This window comes from Haemaphysalis longicornis, unplaced genomic scaffold, assembly GCF_048455015.1.
Source record: "Haemaphysalis longicornis isolate Haplotype H1 unplaced genomic scaffold, Haemaphysalis longicornis Haplotype H1 scaffold_37, whole genome shotgun sequence".
NCBI lineage: Eukaryota > Metazoa > Arthropoda > Arachnida > Ixodida > Ixodidae > Haemaphysalis > Haemaphysalis longicornis.
In genome coordinates, this window is record NW_027526355.1 from 2,431,113 (window position 1) to 2,453,693 (window position 22,581).

At 46.4% G+C, this 22,581-nt stretch overlaps 1 protein-coding gene across 1 annotated transcript; it reads left to right on the plus strand.

Annotated features, from left to right (window-relative positions):
* Nucleotides 1-998: 998 nt before the first annotated feature.
* On the plus strand, nt 999-5,390 carry LOC144178000 (uncharacterized). The gene is made up of 6 exons (XM_077705547.1): nt 999-1,158; nt 1,297-1,539; nt 2,798-2,871; nt 4,300-4,457; nt 5,009-5,157; nt 5,218-5,390. Exons 1-6 carry the CDS (start codon nt 999-1,001, stop codon nt 5,388-5,390), a joined length of 957 nt encoding a protein of 318 aa, XP_077561673.1.
* Nucleotides 5,391-22,581: the final 17,191 nt, after the last annotated feature.

Below are 22,581 nucleotides of genomic sequence, written 5' to 3' on the forward strand. Positions count from 1 at the left end.
AAGGATGGACAGCAAGAAACTCATCAGAGCCGCATTTTTTAGTGGAGGAGGCTTGCCTAAAAAGGCTGCTAGCAGTTTGCCATGACTGCCTCTCCCCTGCCACACTAAGATTGTGTGTGAGGGTACGCAGGTGTATGCGCAGGGCAAATGTGCTGCTGGCCACAATGTTTTCTGGACAAACCAGGAAGTTGTTCGGCAGCAGCTTATCCTCAATCTCAAGATCTGCGCTGCAATACTTTTTGCGGGGTGCAACCCCCATGTGAGCTTGAGAATGCTGGCATAAATTGCAATACCCGTAGTGACACCGCGGACGTTCTTCACAATACAGCATAATCACCTGTGGCCAGCAATCGACAAGGTGTGTAGCAACCATAAAGAAGTTCACAAATTGATTTTTCACAATGGCACATTTATTTTCTGTTCCTTTTTTTAGTTTTGGACTGCTAATCAGCAACAGCTTCTAGAGAAGGCCCAAGGCTCACCGGTCAAGCTGGCTGGTGATGGCCGAGCGGACTCCCCTGGCTTCAGTGCCAAGTACGGCACGTACAGCCGGTAAAACGCTTGTCTATAACAGCGATTTCAACTTCAACCAGCTACATCCGAAAACTGCCGAAACATACTCGTTCCAAACATGTCGGAGGCAAAAGCGAAGGGCTAAGACTTCAGAATACCGCAGTAGTTTTATTCAAATCCCGCTCCGTCGGGGCAGGATAGGGCTGAGAGTACGAACGCTGTGTTATAGACAAGCCTTTTACCGGCTGTACTCTCTTCTAGATGTTGAAAGGAACAAAATTCTTCATTTTGAAGTCGTGCAGGTTCGTATTGACTGAAGCCACTTTTAATTTAATAAAGCAGAATCAAATGTTGTCTAAACAGCAAACCTGTCTCGTAGTGCAGTAAAATGTGCCAGGTCGTGTTCACTCAAGTTGCGCAATCTGGGAAGTAACAGGGTTGCGTGTCACTGGTTTCAGTCCAATGAAGCCGGGGGAAGTTCCCGCATGGAACTGGAGGGCCTGAAAATGTCCTTAATGTTCCTGGAGGACCACGGTGTCGCCGTCGAGCTTATCGTGACACACAGGCATGCGCAGATCAAGTGCTTCCTTCGAAAGGAGAAGCAGAGCATCAGGCACGAGTTTGACGTCTGGCATGTGGCAAAAGGTACTTCTGAGGAGTTCGTTGTGCTAAGTTACAGTTGTATATTTTTTATATCTGGTCTGCTGTTGATGTAAGATTTAGAGGTATAACACTCTGTGGTGCTGTTAAAGTACTGTGCTTGTGCATTTACATTTGTATCAGGTGTCTCAAAGAAGCTCCACGCCGCAGCCAAGCAGCCTGGCTGTCGCGAGCTCGAGCCGTGGATCAAGTCTGTGTCAAACCACCTCTACTGGTCAGCTGCCTCGAGCAAGGGATGCCACGAGATGATCGTCCCCAAGTGGCAGTCCTTGCTAAACCATATTCGAGGCGTGCATACACACGACAGCAGCCTGTTCCCTTCGTGTGTGCACGGTGAGACCGAACCAAGGAATTGGCTTCAAGAAGGTAATACAACACCTCCTTGCTGTAATTTGCCTACTTTGTAGCACCACCTGGGAATAGGGAGGTGAAGCCCAAGTTTGTCGAGCTAGGGCAGCGCTGATTTTATCGTGAAGTGGCAGCCTTGGATTTTCCGGGAAGTGAGAGGGGTTTCCCGCCGCGCCTTGGACATGCTGGGTAGTGGCTGGTGCAGCCGGCGGAGGCTTTGTTTGCATTTGGTAGTAGGGGGGATGAACGCCGCAGGTGGTACAAGGAGACGGAAGGCCTTCGGGAAGTGCTTACGTGTGCACATTGAGCAGCACGCGCGGTTGTTAGAAACAGCCAGTCGGTAAGAAGCGGATGGTGAGAACAAAAAAACACAAAAAAAGGTGGGGAAAAAAATAGAGGCCTTATATTTTTTCCATTCTCTTTACTGTTTTTCCACCTCCACTAGCAGTAGTCTGGCTTATTGCACAAGGCAACCACATTTTGTCATAGCAGTCATAGCACATTTGTCATAGCACATTTTGTCAAACGCAGAAATAGGGGAAAACGCGTGGAACACAGAGGCTCGAGCCTTGGCAAGCTGTTCTGTTCCCACCACACTGTTACCCTAACCCGTAGTTATACTCCAGGCGAATCAGTCTCTGTGACAAACATTGTGAACGAAAATTTCTTCAAAGACAAGAAAAAGGGAAATGCAGCGTTGTCAGTGCACCCAGCATGTGCCTTTTAATGTGCCTTTCATAGGAGGCAGCTAATTATTTCAACAGCCATAAATAATACGGCCACAGGAATCAGTCGCGTTTCTTAGAAGCATCAGTGTTTCTGCGGTCCTTAAAATCGGGAGGTTAGAAGCATGAACACATAAAGGAAGTAGCAAACAAGAGAAAAATGCCCTACGACAAATTGGACAGCTGTCACTTGGCTGATGCAAAGACGGCAGCTGACGACCACCCAACAGTATTTTCATCCCGTGAAACCATGGGGGCACACGGCCTGTCGAGCGGCGCGTATCAGATGACGCGTCTCTAGCAGGCAGCAGAACAAGTGCCGGCAAAAATGAACTCGGTAACTACTCTACGTGTAAACCAAACCAGCTGTACACATACTAACACGTAGCGCTTGATAAGAAAATTTTACCCAGGCCTCATCTTAGTGAGGGAAATGCAGCATGTGTGCACCGAAAAAGCGCTTGCCAACGCAGTGGCAGCTCCCACATCCTCTTGGTGAGGATGTGGGAGCTTGTCACACGGCTGTTTTCAATTTTTTTCGCCTTCATCAGCCCCCCTGCCAAGAGGCGGCGGCCCTCTCGAGTACCCAGAAGTAGCAAGGACGCTCGACGTCTGGGAGCAGGAAGTCGAGATAACGTACAGACCGCGTTGGAGTAGCATTTTTCCTCCCTGCATGGAGGAAGTGTTTACTTCTGCAGGCAACCCAATAAAGCTGTCGTCTCTCTCTCTCTCTTCACCAGAAAAAAAGGCCACTGCAACTCAAAAACCTCACATAATCGAGATCAGCTGTGCAGCACCTCCGCCACTCAGGCATGTGTCTGCAATGTGCAACATGGTGCTTGAAAAATATTCCATGGCTAATGCAAATACAGGTGTCTCAAAAATAGAGAGAGAGAGAGAGCGATCTTTAATGAAGTCTGGCGATGTTAGCTGGGCTAAAATGCCTAACTTGCTACGCCAGTTGATGACGTGATGAAGATGATGGCGATGATGTTCAAGAAGTTGATGCGTACATATACGGGGAGTTATTCACAGCGACTGGTCTAGACCTGTGTGGTGCAGGTACTCTATCAGAGCTTTGGTAGCCCATAAAGCACGTTTGAGACAAGCCCATGGTCCTAAAACGTCCTTTAGCTGCATGTCAAAGCGGCAGTCCCAAAGCCACTGCGAGGGATACTCTTTGAGCACCGAATCGAGCACATTCACAGAGCAGGTGCTGCAGAGTTTCTCGCACATCACAGTGTGGGCAGAGTGGCGACGTAGCCTGTTTTATCCTGAAGAGGAAGTTGCGCGTGAATGCGACATTCGATCGTATGCGATGTAGAATTGTTTGTACCCGCTTGGAGAGTCCTGGTGGCATTTTAAATTTGCAGTTGGGATCGATGAAAGATAACGGCGCGTAATGACGTGATACGTCATCCCAGGCTGCACGCTACATGTTCCATGCCACGCTGGATGCAAGCATGGATGCATCTTTCCTGGAGAATGGTATAGCTATTGCCGATGCACGATGCTTATGCGCAACGGATGCAGCAATGTCCGCCTTCACATTGCCAGTTATCCCACAATGGGCTGGAATCCACTGAAGTGCAATGTGATGGCGCGCGTGTAGAGCTTGGAGATGTAAAGCGTGTATGTCACACACAAGCTGGTCTTTTGGAAAAGATGCGAGACATTGAAGGGCAGCCCATGAGTCTGTGAAGATGGCCCACTCTCGAGCGGGTTGCTTGACGATATGAGCGAAAGCCATCCTCAGAGCTGCAAGTTCGGTAGCCGTAGTTGACGTTCTGTGACTAACCATGACACTGATGGTAGTACGGGATGACGGTATACTATGGTGCTGTTTATGATGCAAAGCTGCTTACAGTAATCATTGAAACAAAAAAGGATCACATTGCTGCTCACTGACCTCTAGCCCAAAATGTTTCATCTAAACATGAATATGCTAATGTTAAGGGATAGATATTGCCAATATTTGTGTCCAATTAAATAGTTTTGACAGATTCATGCTAGCTACTATGGCTTCAAAATTTTTTCTCTTTACGCCTTCCAGGTTCCAAGGCCTACAATGGTGACGGCCAGGGTGCTTCTAGCTGACATGCCTCAGCTGTCCACATGTTTCCAGACGCACGGCCTAGAGACGTACCACAGCCTCATGATCCATTTTGTGCCGAAGTCTCGGCACTACTCCTACGATGGAATGAAGGCTAGGTAAACTTGCTCGGTTTCTCTCTCGCCTTTGTTCTCTATGCCTGTGAGGAGTGAAGTGGCCAGGCTGTTGTTATACTGATGTAGATCAGTCCCGTATAGCGATCAACAAAAGCGTATAGTGGGTGGTTTGTATCTGTCATGTTACTTTGGATTAGGAAATAACCGTTTATGGGACGCCATCATGGTGGCTTAGTGGCTAAAGCGTTGCACTGCTGAGCCCAATAATGTTTCGATTTCGGGCCACAACGGCCGCTTTCTGATAGAGGCGAAAAGCGAAAACACCTGTGCATTGGAGATTTCGGCGCACATAAACATCCCCAGGTGGTCAAAATTAATCCGGAGCCCTCAACTAGGGTGTGCCTGTGTAGCGCCGGTGCGTTAAACCCCATCATCATCATGATCGTCTATGGGCTACCCTCCTGGACAGTGTGTTCTATTCAAGCTTTTATCCACCCCAATGCCCACGTGGTTGATTTTATATACAGTAGCAGTGAACAGGCTCACCTAAAGAACCTGTAGGAATCTGAGTACTCAATATGTGCCTTTTTCAGAACACAGCTAGCAGCGCTGCACTACAATGAAAATTCAGCGCGAAAGCAGGCGACAACAAAGGGTGGCACTCCATGTTGGGAAGTCAAATTCCGAAGAGCACGGAGAGGTGACCCCATCGCTTACCCCGTGATGGAGCCGCCAACTTATGGTGAGCCATTCAAATTTATTTATTAATACTAAGCATTGATAGGCCGTATTAACTACTCAGGCTATGTTGAAAAGCTGCTGAACCTGCTGCTGTCTGAAGCCAGGAAGCCAAAGAAGAAGGACGAGGTGGAAACTCCCAAGCAAGTGCACCTACCACTGAGCAGCTCCTTTCCTGGCGTGGAAAAAAAGCTACTGGTTGAGGAGAAGGTGACACGGTACAGCATGGTAGTGTGAGTTGAGGAGCAGCTGGTGCGGAGGTCCGCATGCGTTGCAGTCATTTACAGTCAGATCCCGCTACAATGAAACTCATGGGGCACGCCAAATAATGCATTGCAAAAACTGTCTTAAAAAGAGACGCGGCGGAGGAGACACAGAGGCTGCACTCACAGGTGAAGTTATTTACTGCATCCAACCTGTTGAAAATAACAGCTACACTGACTAACAGACGGTTGCATACCGGGGTGTTTTTTTCAGTGTTGGCATGGGATCCTGTGCCACGGGAGTTTTCGTTTTGTCAAAAGTAAGACCAAGCTTTTTTTTTGCAGGTTGGAGAATTCGTATGCTCTGACTGTTTGAAAGGCGTGTGTTAGAGCCAAACATGTGCTCCAATAATTTTGCACCATCTGTTTGTTTTCTTTTGACGGAAATGTTGTTTAGTAGGTCATTAACACTCTTTGGTCAGTTGTGCAACATTCGTACATGATTCTTAGTTGCATTATCAGTTGTCTGACAACTGTCTTCCCCGTTTGCCATATGAATCCAAAGTTATAAACGTACAATTTCGAGACTTTTAACCAGTAATTAAGAATTGTAATGTTTCGTTCACAAACACTTCAGTAAAACAATCAAGGAAAGTTCTTCGTTGAAAAAGCGTTGAAAATTTGTTGGAGTCTTTGTAGCGGGATTGTATTGTATGTCGTTGCGGAGGCACTAAATCAAATTGTCCAAGTTGAGCTGCATTTGTGACGTGAAGTAATTCTAATCCCCTGCCAATATGTATTGATATTCTTAGCCTGATGTGACAGTCGCAAGCAGCTGAAACACAAGGCACCCTTGATAGTTGCCACACTAACAGCGGTTACATCCCCTGCTTCACTTTGTGGTTGAAGGTTGAAGTTGCACCCAGTCATAGGAGAAGTAAAGAAGTACTTGTGGGTTATGAGGCTCACCGTCGTTGCGCCGATTGCATCTAAATTTCATACACCTTGTTTTGTGCTTTCATCTACAAATAGCCACTGCTGCCAGCAGGCCATCTAGGGTGTCTTGCTCAATTCGACATTGCCTTAGCGATTGTAAACTCGCATGGCTGTTGCTTGTTCGCATGACAACAAGTCATTTTGTTTTTAGCTTACAGGACTGGAGCATTTGTGGGTGTGTAATGACGAGAGGAGGGAAGATTTCCTGAAGCTTAAGTTGTCAGTAATTATGCATACATTTTTGGTCTAGCAGGCACTAGGGCCTCGAGATACATACTTCCTTTACATCTTGATGCACTTGTACATCTCCCCCCCTCCGCCACCTCCTCCACCTCCCGAGGAAAGTGCAGGCGATATCCTGTGAACCCACTTTTCAACATCCTCTCCCCTGGGAAGATGCTGGCCTTATCTGCAGAAATTGTAGTGCCCAGACCCCCGTTTGTTGGGCTACTTATCATTCACGTCCGTTTCCGTCAAAATGTCGTCATAGAAAAACTTGACCAAATTCAGAGCTCCCTTCATGGTCGACTTTTCCTCTCGGGCCAGTTTGCGTGAATGAAGCGTACAGATCCTCAGGCACAGCTCCCTCCACAACCTTTGTCTTTGTATCGTTGGTCTGAAGCATTCGTTAGTATTTCTTGAAGCTCTGTTGAGCTTTTTTTTTGGCGTGCTTCACTGAAGGCAAGCAAGTTTCTGAAGCTGACTTGTTTCCCTTGCCAGAGTTTCGTTTTGCGTGATGGCAGTCCTTGCGATGCTGTGGTGATCTCTTGGTGTTAGAGTACTCTCCAGAGCCAAACAAGTCACCGTGTGTATGGGCGATGACAATGATAGGAAATGGCTCCTCGCCCTTCTGACTACGTCCTTGAATTCCTTTCACTTTATTATTTATTACTTTTTCAGAGGAGAACGTCCAAAGTGCCGTAGTTTTGATCCCACGTGGTCCTCAGCCTGCTGCAGTGTAATAGATCTGGGGTGAATTGCGGTCGTCATCCGTGAGCCTGTGAAGCCTGACGCTTTACAAGAACCTGCGTCTTCCTGTGGAGAACCCTTAACTTTTCTAAATTTGCTTAAGCTGCTGCTCTCAGTGAATGACTTCTTGTCTGAACACAGTCACTTTCAGCAGATGACATTCTGATATCCAGATTGTTGACACTCTTTCGGTGCTTGACTGAAATTCCTGTGGACTTTGCCGAAAAAAACATTGGCTGTGTTTGATTTGCTATCTCCGTCAGAATAACTACTCTTGCAGTGTGCCAAGCCCTTCTTATAGTTCAGTAGATTCCTTCATTGAGACCAAAAAAAATCTCGCTTTTCTGTGACTTCCTTGGTGACCTTTAGATTTGTTGGCTGAATTCGTGGTATGCGTATCAAACACTATTTTGTTGCTCAGACTAGATGCTTCAACCCTTTGGTACTTGGTTCCTACCAAGGTTCCGGGCACAACAGATGACCTGTGGTGAGATTTGAATCGAGAACGAATTTTCTGGCCCCAACGGTGTCGTGTGAAAGAGCTTGTGGGTTCGGTCCATTAGGGCGTTCGAGCAGGTGACCATTCCTTCAAACCTTGTGACCACTGACAAATGTGGTAGTGTTCGCAGGGGTGATACGGCATCATTGTTTCCACTCCTATAAGAAACCCTCCCCCATCGTATGTTATTCTTGCCTTTTATTCATGTACGTCTGGCGTAAAGCTGAGGTTTTGGAACACATTTTCAAGCTCAAACGTCGGTGATGTCCTCGTTGAAGGTGTTTCATTGGACCCCTCTTGCAGGCTCCGTGAATCAGCGTGTAAGGTCATATGAATCGATAACAGTCCTTCCCTTGTGCCACGAATATTTTTTGCTACGCGTTCCATTTGGGTGGGGATGTTAATGTAGTAAATGAACTCTTCCTCCTTGTTTGATAGATTTTAGCTGTAGCAGGTGCCGCAACACTTGGGGTGGGGGGGTCATTTGATAAAATGTTCTTTTTGAGGTGTTTCAGATTTGGCTGGACTAGCAGCCCCGAACGGCAAACTTGGCCTTCTGGGAACATCTCCAGCTCCAGCCAACATTGGGCCACAAAAAACTTGGTCTCCGTGAGTTTCTCAGTATCCTGGGAGACTGCCAAGACCACAAAGACAATGGCATACCAATCGCAATTCAGCAGGACACATGTATCAATCCTGAAGACAACTTGCCAGCGATTGTAAGTCAAGAGGAGCACCACCCGTCAATCCACCTTGCCAGCGATTGTTAGTCAAGAGGATAACAACAATTTACTTGTATAGTATAGGGTTTTCTATTTTGTTGTTGTCCGCCCAAATGGGCTTTTGAACGTCACTTGCAGTTAGCATCAGTGTTTCTGGGTGCAGCAAGAATGTAAATACTGTATTGATACTTCATCCGTTTTTGTTTTCTTGCAGTTATGTTGTATGGTTTCTGTGCTCATTTTTGTTTTACTCATTCAGTTCCTGCAAATTAATGCTGCAATCTTGTCCAGCTGCTTTGTAGGTCTGGATTTGCAGACCTTGGTCCACACCCCCAACTTTCCATCACTTCCTCAATCCTTGTGTCCCTTCATTTGTCCCCCCCCCTTTTTTTGTCCCTTCAGTTGATTTCTTCAATGGCTGTAGCAACCTTTATGCGCCTTTACTTATTGCTGCCTTGTGGTGCTGGGCCCGACAAGGCACTTCACTTGTCATTGGGAAGTGTAACTAGCCGGGTGTAGTTCTGTTGTGGCACCAAAAAATGCCACTTAGGGGGGGTTCCATTTATGGTATTACGGTAGTATCTTTTCGACGAGTGCATTATTGCATAAAATTGTCTTCTGTTATGTAAAGTACACCTTATCATCAAATAGGCTAGTTTGGTGGGTTCAAAATTTAATGTTTGAAATTTCCTGTTGATGGACAGTTATCATCCTGTGACTACTTTGGCAGGTGAGATTATAGAGGACAGGGTGAAATGCACGGCGTTTTTTTTCTTCCACCAGGTGACTGTCTGTTTTCATGCTTGGTCTGGAACATTACGAGGAGCTTTTTTAACTTGCTGTTTAGTTGTACTTTTGTGTCTTTTCCTTATTTGCTATTTTTGTCCTGGCAGTGCATGCATAGTGGACAAGAAAAATGAGCCGCTGCACCTGGTTCTGGTTTTTGTATTGTGATGTTAAAAACAATTTGCATATGCATAGTGAACTGTTTCATTGTATATATAATATTTACATTATAGTGTAGTGATGCGTAGTAGTTGGAATAAACATTATTGTATGGTGTGTATTTTGTGCTCTGTTTCTTTTTTAAATTTGCCCTGGATTCTGCCAGTGGGATAGCCTGGTCACAATGACTACTGACACGATTGTTCGTATGTGATAGTTTATTTTCTTCTACTTGAATTCCAAAAGGATTTGCAGCGTATTTCTCTCTCAGTCTTTTCTCTGAGTCTGCAGGGGAAAGAGTATGTCACACATCAGAATGGTTTCATGCAGGCCATCAGATTTTCACTCAACACTTTTTGTACTATAGTACTTGCATGTTTGAATCCACTGTACTGCCCAGTCACCGATGGGTACTTGCTGCGCACTGCTGTCACGACGCAGCTGGGCAGAACGCGCCTTTTTCCTTTGCCCAAGCGTCCCCACGTGAGCAGTGCAAACTGCATGAATGCAGCATGCCGTAGCACTCTAAAAACAAAAAGGTGTCGTTATACGCAAGTGATATTCACTCTTGAAATTAAAGCCGCCTGATTTCTGGTGCCATGGCTTAGCTTGCCTGTTCCTGCTGTCCAGATCGCCAGCTGGGGGCAGCCGCCTCCTGCGCTGTTTCAGCGCCACTTCTAGAACTGCGCGGTACAAGCATACCACCGTGAACTTCCGCGTCAGTGTGACGCACTGGTGCCGCCTTAGCCTGCGCCGAATTTCCGGGATTTCCCGGCAGCAGAGGCACTATTCAAATGCTTCCCCCATAGGGATGCAGTGGTTGCAGGCACACCTGACAAGGAAGAAGCGTTTTGTGATAAGTTGAAACACATTAACATTTTTGTAAACTGACGAGTGGCGTAGGTTGGCGCATATCTCGTGGAAAGTTGCTATTAGATAGGGGCATGCCAGGCACATCTAGATATCACGAACCGAGCACACTAAAATATTCAAACATATCATTCGTACATAAAAATTCTTGAGCAAATCCGCAGCTCATCCCTCGAACATGAGTAGCTTTTAACAGCCTCGAGAAAATACCCGCATGTGCGCGAGATCTTCACAAAGACCTTCAAAGCAGATACAGAATACTTGGCTGGGTAATAACAACACAAGCGAAAAAAATAAAAATAAATGCATCGCTTACGCGCAGGTTTCTTTTTTTCACCTACACACAAGAAAAAGTACCCGGCTAGCTCGGTCAGCGGTGTGCGCGGCTTTGTGTATATCGTGTCCCGTCGCGAGGGCAATCGTCAGCACAAACGTGGAAATAAACACGGCTGAATGTCTTCGTATACAAGCATTAAAGAGCTGCGGTAATACTGAAATATCGAAAACGCTTATATTAACTGCTATTCAATAATACAGCGACATTAGGCGCCGGCGCAACCTCACTGAGCCCGCCGGTGTTATGAACCTGGCCTCGAAGCAACGCTTGCTCGCCAGCGCTTGTATAGTCGATCTTTCTGATATCAAATCACGAAAACGCAGCATATGACTCTATTTTTAACTACAAAATGAGTGTTACATCGTATCACTTACCACAGCAGATTTCTAAGTCGTGCGCTCGTGGGCACTTCAGGGGTAGCCGAGCCGTCCGTGCCGCCGGGGTCCATGGGCGGCTTTCGCGAAGCCATGGGCTCAAACAAATATGGAGCTGCCCCCAGCTCCTCATTCCTCAATAAAAAAAGGGTTCTGGGAATCTTCCATGTCTCTTTGGCCTGGATGTAAACGTGTTAGCACGGCACTTGTACACCGAGCGGCCGGCGCGCCGCAGACACTTCCGAATATGACGTCACCGACCGACCGCCAATCGCGAAAGGCTGCCAGAGCTCAGCTCGTGCCCTCGGGCGGGGGTCGTTTTTTTTGGCGAAAAAAAGCCCTTTGCGTTCACTTACGCACCAAATAAACACGTTTTTTGAATTCAGCGTGGTGAAAACCACAAATTACTGCGCTTAATTATTTTTTTTCGGAAAGTGCTTCACCAGCCCTTTAAGAGGGATGGATATAATTCAGCGGACTTCACAACCATGATTATAAAATGTAAGTGAGAAATTTAGCTATAGGCGGGAGACGTTCACAGTAAAAGTTAAGAAGAGAACCTTGGGGAGACAAAGTATCCTACCGTTATTCTCACTTATTATTCTCCACCTCACATCTACACGCCCTGAGCGAACAGCCCCTGTGAACGGAGGCGGCACTGGGTGCGATTGTCACTAAGACAGACAACATGGCAGCAGGTGAATGACGCGCAGCGTTTATAGAACCGCGCACTGGTTTTAACATCACGGACAGCGTTTTTGCAACGTGTAAACCATAGAGTGTATTCAGAGTATTTGTATGCAGTCACAATAATCTGGAAACGAGGCATTCGACATTTAAAAAAATCAGATGGTTCAACTCACCGACGGATAAAAAGGAAGAAATTTCGCTATTGAACGCAATGATGTTCTCCCGGGAGTGCCATCCTCTTATTGGTATTCGTGCACCGTCTTGGCTACAGCCGCAGTGTAAACCCACAGGACGTGGTCAAAGATGGGAGCTGGACAGCAGCGTCACCCAGTGCTCTGGAGAAAGGGAATGGGAATGCAGGGCTGGTAGGTTTGAATTTTTCTTGCATTCTATAACGATGTGTCTCAGCGTTCCTGGTTGGATGGGGTATTTTTGGTGGGTTTCCAACTGATGCGAGAAGAGAAGGTGCATGCGGATTGGATGTGGGACCGTGTTGGATTAGAGTAGTCATAGTGTTATTTCTTGCGCTGCCGTTAGCTATGGATAAGGTAGCGGGAGTGGTCAGCGGGTCAGTCTGTAGCATGGATGATCTCTCGGTACGTTGTAATGGTGCGAGTTTGGTGGTATCCTCCACCGCCGCCATGTGCCTGAGCTACTGTGGTCTCGGCACAGTGTGCTCGCGCGGTGTCTACGCGGGTCACACTGCCAGAGCCCAGAGACCTTCGCTGATGTCCCCTGACCTCCGCGCAACTTCATTCATCGGTGGCACTCTCCTCAGTACAGAAAAACTGGTTTAAATGCCAGGAATGCAGGCATAGGGAGAAGGGCAACACCTCACCCTTGCCAAAACGAACCCGTCTGGATGTGACGGAACGCTTCACTGCCGCGAGCTCCTGCGTTCTTCAACAGACTCCACTAGGGTCAAAATGGGTACACGGTAATGTCGCAATACCCCAGGCTCTAAGCATCAAGGGTTGCTACTGTGCTTCTCACGATTGCACGCAGTCTTTATTCAAGAATCATACAAAAAACACAAACTGAAGAATGTGACCGCAGTATGCCGGTCACGGTAACCAACGTCCACTAAAAATTTCTAAAGATAGTTCTGGCGAGAATGTTAGACGGCGTGATGTAAGATGTAGCAGGGGAGCACCAAGCATGTTGTTTTGATGGGAAATCAATAAGCAAGAATATGGACGTAGCACCAGCCATTATTCAATGTTGAGGTAATCTGGAAGACGTTACTGTGATTTAAACATGCATTGGAATTGTGTTGGTGAAGTGTCTCACAAGTGTCCCTTTGCTATTCTTCAACAAGTGAAGTTGAGGGTGATTGTAATAGGGGCGTAAGACTGCCTTACGAAATGTTTTCGGCAATGTTTGCGAAAATACGAGAGTAAAGCACCAATCAAGACCAATTTTCGCCAAGCCAAAGAAGCACATTTTGCGCTTTTTGTTATACAATGAGTCGTCTTGTATAAACCAGTGTCGAACCAACAGCAAACCCAAGCACAAACCGGAACCGAAGCGGTATACTTTCCGGAACAGAACCCAACCGCTATCGTTTGAGCACGCTGAACCACAGCCCCAACTGTGCCTAACAAATAAATAACAAATACTGGCTCATAAAGAAACGGTTAGACTATCCATTGTGCATTAGGCGCGACCAGTGCCATTTCGGGATTTTTCCTTTCACACGCAATCACATTCATGTTCTCTCAGGAACTTTCGCTTTCACGTCATTCGCAATACTATTAACGCAGTCTTTGTGTTTGGAACAAGAAACAGGTATCCGCACAAATTTTGCAATTATTGGTTGGCCGGCTCACACACTAGGGCTCATACACACCCCCACTCACCCCTCAAGAGTGAGTCGTGAGTTCGCCTCACCATCGTTTTTGGAGGAAAATGCGAGTACGAGTGGGTGCGAGCGCCATTCGTGGCGAGCCCTGCTCACCACCCGCGGCGTACCCGCTCACCGCCCACGACTGCGAGTGCAGTCACCTGTTGCTAGAGCGAGCGGCACTCGCGGTGAGCCCGCTCACATCTCGCGAGTGCGGGCGCACTCGCCACCCTTGAGTACTGCGCCCCACACACCACTCACGAGTGGGGACTGGGGCTTAGCGTTTGTACTCGCACGAGCCGCTTGCTGAAGTGGCTGTTGTTGGCGCTATCTACTTGTACGCACAGCCACGTGAACGCACAGCCAATGGCGCGAATCCATCTATCCTCGGAATATGTCATAACTGAATTTCTGTTAAGCGGCCCTGTGGAATTAGCTCTCCGGAAACGTGTTGACTTAAGAATGCGACTAGGATAGGCATCTGAGGCAATACAGCACTGATATTTTTCCGTGTCCTGACTCGGGGAGTAACTGCTGCACCCACTCACGCGAAATGCTGTTTCGGGCTCAGCCTTTTGTGCAGGAATTGGTGTCGGTAACGTAGTCGCAACAAAGCGAATGCCGTTCACTACCTCTGCCCGCTGCGATAGAAGCATAAATTGGGAAGACCCGCTTTATGATTACGTAGTTCCTGATCTGCATATTTGCATTTCTTGCTACAGCTTTCCATATAGGCAGCTGTAAAACGCAAATTGTCGGTGCCCGTATTGGTGTAAAAGGCAACGCAGATTTTGAAGGGTTCGCGCATAAAAACAGCGAAACGTTTCCGATGGGCGAATGGCGTATTGCGGAGAAACAAGCCTATCTTTGAATCCTTGGCGTCTTAAACGTAGCAGTATTTGTCATTGCTTGTCACGGCGGCCCTCTGTTACCATACTTTGCTTCCACGTGAACCTAACGTCACACATTCCTCTACGACCATTACGGTGCTGACGTGGAGGCATGCGACTTGCTGCTGTCCGTGTTTGACCCACCTGAAAACTACAGCTTTGGTGGTTCATCGAAAAATGCCCTATTGGTTTTGCGTTGCACGTATGTTGTATGGGTATGTGTCGTGTATGTGTATGCTGCACGCATGTTGCATTAATTCCTATACTCCAGTGTGGTTACCATTCGCAACGGGCAGCAAACAAAGTAGCTCACCTCCACAAGGACCTAACATAGAATTCGTCAATACAAATCTGTTGTGTTGCGTGCAGTTTCTTAAATATACATTCATTTCATCCTATCGCCAAAGGTAAAACTCGCGTTGCTCGCGCCGATATCTTCTCGTCGATGGTAGTTCACCATTACGGTCGTAAAATTGCATGCCTAATTTTGAATTGAGACTTGGCTCCCACATTTTGCTTTTTTCATTGGTTTGTGCATCGTCGTCAGCCAGCGGGCTAGAAAGGTGAATTACTTGCGCAGTTTTATTTTGGTGTATCTCATTGTGGTTAGCCCGAACACTGTAGTACCAGCTATGCCAGAGGGCTTCCCAGTATAGTGTTCCTGACATTTTGTGGCCCATATGCAAATGTTCGTGCGCAAGTCGATGAGGTTCAATCTAGCGGATAGGTACTGGCTGCTGCGGGTATACGTCATAGCGCCCCGCACTGTGAGATGTGGCAAGTGTTACGCTTTCACGGCAATCGTATAGATCAATTTCTGAGTGAGTGATTGAGTGAGTGAGTGAGTGAGTAAGTGAGTGAGTGAGTGAGTGAGTGAGTGAGTGAGTGAGTGAGTGAGTGAGTGAGTGAGTGAGTGAGTGAGTGAGTGAGTGAGTGAGTGAGTGAGTGAGTGAGTGGGTGAGTGAGTGAGTGGGTGAATGCCTGAGTGAGTGAGTGAGTGAGACAACTTGTTTGTTCAGTTGATCTGGGAAACACGTGCACTCGTTGGTGCTGCCTGTGTCAGAAGAAAGTGCGATGTTAACGTCGTTAGCGCCATTTCCGAAGCAACAGAAATTTTCGCGCTCATGTTCCTTCGCCTGGTGTTTGTTTCTAATCAGAGCTATGCAAACGAAGCTGAGCACGGCTTGGTACTGGAAAATATTACATTATTCCGCTTTTCAAAGGGAACGAAGTTTGAAATTGCACGGTACGGGACGAGTTTAGTAGTGTCTCTTGCTAGCGCACCGCTCGCGACGAGTTTATAGTCCCCCTTGTTAATTTTATCAGTGAGCTTCTTGTTGGATAGGGGCATAATATTCATAACTAAACGCCCGCATTTCGAGTTGTCATCGAAGCTGTAAGCCTTCGCATTACACGGCATCTTTTTTCGCGACCGCCCACCGAAGACGCGCAACAAATATTTACATCCTTTACCTCAGTAAGGGCGAATAGTAATTTGCAGGTTTCATAAATATTTTTTTTTTCCGCAACGTTGTCCTTTGGGGGGTATATTGCCAATTTCACTGCGTACATTTCTGTTAAGGCTGCGAAATGGGGGAATCAGATTTTGCTGCTGAACCCGGTAACGAGAAAGTCATTGATTGTTCGTCGTACACATTTTTCTATTTTTGCGCGGACAATCGGAAAGCTCAAACGCTGCTGTACTTTTCAATTTATAATCAGTCTACCTAAACTGCAATGCCATTTCAAGGTTTTTTACGCATTCAAGACAGATCGGTGGCTACACAAAGTTGAAAGATTTCTGCCGAGTTTGCAGTGGATGTAGCGAGGCGATGACTTAGGTTTCAAGACTGTCTTTTCCGAAATTTACCTTACGCTTTCATTGAACCTAATATGTTTCGCACGCTGTGACCAGAAGTTGGTCTCCCGCAACTGTCACCCTGACTGAAAAACTCCGATGTAGGACTGTGAACGAGAAACGACTTATGTAAGTTCCGCATCCATCGACGGGTACAGATGGTTTGCGGGATAGGTGGATCTCTAATCATCGACCGTTGAATTGCTGGCTTCCCGCGACTTGAGACCTCGCTGAGCGCCATGGCTGCTCCGACTACACAAAGTAAATCACTGGGGGTTTTGGTATGGTGCATTTAATGCCCGAACCTGTGGTTTCAAGCCAGCGTTGTGCAGAGTTCCGCATTTTGCGTGGAATAAATAAGAACCAACTTGCATATATGTTTTCAAGATAGAGCGCTTTTTATTCTACGCGCTCTTTTTGTCTTAATATGCACAAATAAGAATTAAAACCAACCAGCTCAAAGTTCGAGCATTAGTAAGTCACGGCCTCAAATGTAACAATGAAGAAGTATTTTTGAAATCGCTTGGCTGATTACAAGCGCGGTAAATTTTAGAGCACCGTGCTCTCAGCAGTTCTGTACGAAATTTGTCTCGATTCTTCCCATAGCCGTGGCTCTATGCCATTGATGTATGTCCTGCCGAACCCCACCCTCTGTTACGCCTCGTGATATTTTTTACCTCGATGTCCCCTGCTGTTTCCCCACCCTTTACCCCTTTCTTGCTTAGCTTTTGTTGCCGTCGGTGACTCAGCCGCAACTCCAAAGAGTGTTTGCTCACTGTTACTTTTGCATACCAGCTTGCATTCCGCCTCACCTCCCGCTTTCCCCCCAACAGTTTTGCACTATTGGTCCACTGTCTAAACATACGTACAGCTTTGCCCGAAACTCTGTAGACGAAGGTCTGCAGGTCAGCGCAGCAGGCCGTAGCACACAATAACGTGTGGGCGCTTTTCATCCATACAGACACAGATATAAGCTGTGGAAAACTTAGGTGGCATTACTTCGGGAAGCTAGACGAAGTGGGAGAGCCGACATAAACGTAACTGCGGCGAGGACGCCTTCCCGTGTCCCGGCACCACGAATCGCGACGAAGAAAACCAGCATTCGCTCTGTTCCAAGCAGCTTGTACAAAATCAGCGAACGCTTCGTGCTGAAAGCGAACGTCGCCCTAGCTAGAAGAAGCTTCGCAACGTGTGAGCAGTCGCCACTGCAAACAACGAAGCTATAATAAATTAATTTAATAAAATTTACATGAAGCCGTGCCGGCAGTTGTTTACCCGGGCTGGATGAGACACATAGCAACCATGCCAGACGCCTGGCACTTGGGGTTGTGAAAGTTTCCAGGTGGCGATGCGGCTGAGCTGGCGCCTGTCGGCAGCTAGAGAAGCCCAATGGTTCATTTAGGAGCTCGCTCATCCTGCAAATGCTAGACAATGCTTCCCCTCGGATTTATATGCGACCACCCCCTCTCTTTTTTCTAGCCTTCCAGGAGAAATAAAAAGTGCTTTCATACCAATGCGCTCGGAACCATAGCCCTCCACTACGCATGCCCCATGGCCAATATGGAGCTACGCTCGTAGACGAACAAATATATTTTTTTTGCTTGACGCATCGGCATCATTTTGTTATTGGTACCAATGAGGCCGGATTTATGCTATGCACAAAATGGGATTATTGGTGGGGTTTACAAACATAAAGCAAATTTAAAAATCTCATGGGGTAAAGCAGCTAGGATAATGAGTGGGAATGCGAATAAGCATTAGTGGCAGCTGTGATTGTAGGTAGAAAATGCGAGTTATAAGCGGCAGTGCGAGTGCGTGTGAGTGCAAGATTTCGTGTGGTGAGCGCGAGTGCAAGTGTTCGAGTGCAAGGTGAGTGGGAAGTGTGAGTGAGTGTGAGAATAGTATGCGAGTGGCGAGCGTGTGCGCAAGTTACTACGGGTGGTGAGCTCCAGTAATGAGCGTGAGCGCGAAGTGAGAGTGAGTGGTGGGAATCAGCGCGCGTGAGTACGAGTGGTAACGGCAACTTGTGATCTGAAGGCCCATGAGTGCGCATGGTGAGGTCATCTTGTGAGCGTGAGGGAGAGTGAGTGCGGGAGGGAAACTATATTTTTTGAGTGAGTGAGTGAGTATGAGTGAGCAGCGAATGGGCCCGGTAATGGAGTAATGAGCGTGGAAAGGGCGTGTAATGCGGTGAGAGAACCGTTGGTCATGAATTGTAATAGAGTGGATCCCTAGAGAAGGCAAGCGTGGCAGGGGGCGGCAAAAAGTAGGTGGGCAGAGGAGATCAAGAACTTCGCGGGGATAAATTGGTCGCAGTTACCACAGGACCGAGCTAATTGGAAATCTATGGGAAAGGACTCTGCTCGGCAGTGCGCATAGAAAATCAGTGATGATGATGATTATCATGATGATAAGGGCGTGCTGCTCCTGGTAGAGTGAACAAAGTGCAAGGCTGGGCGAACGAAATTTCACCGTCTCGCCAGTCGGCAGACGATGTGATACAATGCCTTTTTCCTTCGCTCGCAGCGACGACGTCTTGGGCAATCTGGCCACAACAATGCCGGGCTGCTCAATGGCGGAGACCCTAAACTCAAATTTATGTACTTGTTGCATTTGATAAAAATTGCCTAAAAAAGTACAACACCTGGAAAGGGCACATAAACAAACAGCGTGACAGCAGGAGCTTCTCAGTGGCTAAGCCTTTGTATGCGGACCACAAGAATGCGGTTCGAACGTCACCCTCAGCAGCGGTTTTTATGATATAGAAAAAAAAAAACGTCCGCCTGTAGAAAGTTTGGCTGACGTGATTGATGCCCAAGGTGTTTAAATTACTTTGCTGCCCTGCAATAACCGGTGCACCGTGCACCACAGGAGTCGTTTTCGGGCTTCAAACGGGTCAATATTATTTGAAAAATTTTTTTCCACAGAAAAACAGTAAATAAAACACCTACCACAAGGTTTTATAGTATTCCCAGCACAGTTATTACAGTAATCATTTCTGCTCTTTATTGCTGGTTTTGATCCATCGAACCAGGAAACACAAAAACTCATACTTTTCTATCGAGATCCCTTCCTTCGTCAAGCGTTTCACAACCAAACGTGTCATCATTACTAAGTTAGCCAGCACGATGGTTCCTTGTAGATCGGCACTTCTTAAGACGTGTACGCAGACAGGTTAGCGTTTTTTTATGAATGGGGATAATTTTACTACATATAGCAAGAGAACCTGTTAGCTTAGGGTACGGCCTTTATGCTTTTTTAAGACACTGTATCCCCCTACATTTCTAGCAGTATCTGTTTTGTACTCGAAGAAAAAACACTGCTTAACGATATGGCACATACACAAAGGCACGGTGGTTCTGCACCGTGTAATTTGCCCAGAGCTTGTGGTCTCTCCTTGTTCTGCTGCTTCGTCTCTCTCAGGGCTTCTTGGGTTTCGGAGATGCACTATCACTACTCTTATTTTAAGTCGCTACTCTACTGCTTCTGCTACTCGTTCCAGAGTGGAAGTACTGCGGTCGACAAAGAAATAATTGCCTCTCCCCAAAAATTCTAACGCGTGCTTCAGGCATAAAATCGCGCTTTCATGGATCATATAATCAAGTACCGCAATGAAGCAGGGCGAATAATATCGGCCGTCAATCCGAATGGCGACGAAGTTATCCCGAAGACAACATCTCGTTCGTAGTAGTTATCTTAGAATGCGTTCCACGTATAGACTGAGGGTTAAAAAAGCATGCTTTTAGAGAAATATCGGCTTACATCCCTAGAAGGTGACGGCTACAAATTGGACTGTTTAACCAAAATATCAAATTTATCAGTGTGGTTAACCTGGTTGTGGTAGGCGTTCTTTCTTACCCTACGAATGACAAATTACATTACTAATGTTTAAACTTTTCTCTTGCTAATGTGCGCATGTGACGCGCCAGTACGAAGACCTATCTGCACGGGTGCAACTGTCAGCGTCGTTAATAATCAAATCGAGCGTATATCAACAAAAAGAAAGAAACTTTATTGCACAATCATGGCTCCTGCAGGTCGCTTTCTGTACCCCTAGGAGAACATGAGAGCTGGACAAGAAATCAGCCAGCAAATCCTCACAGTCTTTTTGACCTAAACTCTGGCATAATTGCACGCATTTGGCTTCAAATTTTTGAATTTTATTGCGGAGAAGCAGTATTTTGAACAAAACACAAGCGTGTCTTTTTTGTGCTCGTTTTATTCAACAAAACGTTTTTTTCAACTTTGCCAACACTTTCCTCTTCGAACCGGTGCGCTAAGCGGTTCGGTACATGATTTAGTCGAAACGAAGCTGCACTGAAATTGAATTAATTCACCCGAACTGGAACCATACGAGAACTGATGTTTTTTTCGGTTGCACACAATGTTATCAGTATAAAAAAATTCCACAATTTCTTGTGTTTGTTTCGCGCAAGGCAAAATCATCTGCTTGCATATCCGGAAGACATACCTTTGTTCTGTAGAGATAGATAAAGCATGAATAGTGAGGTTAAGATACTTAAAATTATCTTTACAATGCAGTTGCAGAACTGAAGTACGATAACTAAAAAAATGATATTCCCCCATAAAGAAAGGTGAGAGAAGCGTGAAAGATAAAAGAGCGTCAAGCCTTCGCTAAACGTGGCTCCAAGCGATCGTAAAACCTTCAAAGACCCAAATCACAAAGAGTGAACCCATGCGACGATTTCTCGCGCCCTAAGTAAACACATCTCGGTACCATGTAGATTTATACCCAAACGTGTTTTATGAGTAAAGTGTGTACCATTGTACTCCTTTTTCATGATTGATGCACTTTATCTACTATCTATACCCGTTTCTTTTTCGGGATTTTTAAGTATCCGTTTCGACACATTCGACTCTCAGTTTCACGCACGAGCGGTGTGTCCAGAGATCTTGTAAGAGCTCTCGGCCGACCAACCTGTCTACTTGTTTACAGGACTCCATCATTCCGACTAAGAAAGATTTCCCTTTAAAATATCTGGTTTTCTCTCCCAGGAACTGGGACTCGACACCCTGTGTGCTATGCCTGCCAAGAAGTGAGGTTATTCCAGGAAGGAATTAGGGTACCACTGAAAAATTGCCGTTTGGGCGAGATATTCTGTAGGAGCCCAACATCGGCATGGCGACATTGATGAAAAATTGTATGTAAAAGGGAAAATGTCTATGTTCACATGTGCGGCTGTTTGTACTTTTTTGCAAACCTTTGCTGTGATTGGGAAGCTGTGCATCGTTCGCGTGCAAATGTACAAAGGTTGCATGGTGACCTGCACCGTGCCTTGGGCACTGGAGGAAAAACGGAAAAACCTGACAAGCTTTTTGCAACGTGGGCGGGATGAGTCTGATCCGCTATTGCATCTTTATTTGCCATAAGTAGTTCCTTTCCGTTGTTGGTAAGGTAAAAGACCCCCTTCTGTGGATTGGCACTCAAATGAGGGTTGGTATGTTTTTGCCTCAGTTTATTGCAGACGTTGACGGAAACGGAAACATACTGCAGACGTTGACGGAAACATATAGGTGATAGAATAGGCCACCCAATTTCTGTTTGCGGTTTTTGATACATTGCTTGAGTACAGTGATAAAGAGAGAGTTGACAAACACTATTAAAATGTGTTTTCGCAGGTCCCTTTATAGAATGTGAACGGGACAAAAGATTCTAAAACTGGTAAAAAGATTGGCTTTCCTGCTGGTGTAAATACGTTTTCTCATACTGTATGCTGGTGGGCAATCTGGTAACACCTGGATTTTGAACAAGGTTTCTTTTGCCTTCAGGCGTCCACAGCTTGTTTAAAACCTGAGATCATCGTATAATGTATTTTCGATTCTAGAGAGACTTCGTTTGTGGTGGACGTGCTTTCGAGCACGTTGAAAGAGGGCAGCACACTTGAAAGTTATACCATTCGGTATTTCTTACAATGCCGTAAAATGTTATCAGTCTATTGGCCTTCCATAGAATACGGAGTTCTCCTCGAATGGCAGCATATCGCTCAGATATTGGCAGAAAGGCTGGAAGGCAGTATTCGTGACGTAGTGTTACCGCATTGAAGGGATAAAGATTCAATCCTGTTTTCCAAGTGACGGCATGGGTTCGAGACAATGTTGTCTATGCTTCGTTTTTTAACATGCTCCGGTATTTTAACCAAAGCCAGCGTTTTTATCATAGCACTCCTTGTGCTTTGGCAGGGGGGTGCAAAGGGGTGCTTTCCACCCCCTC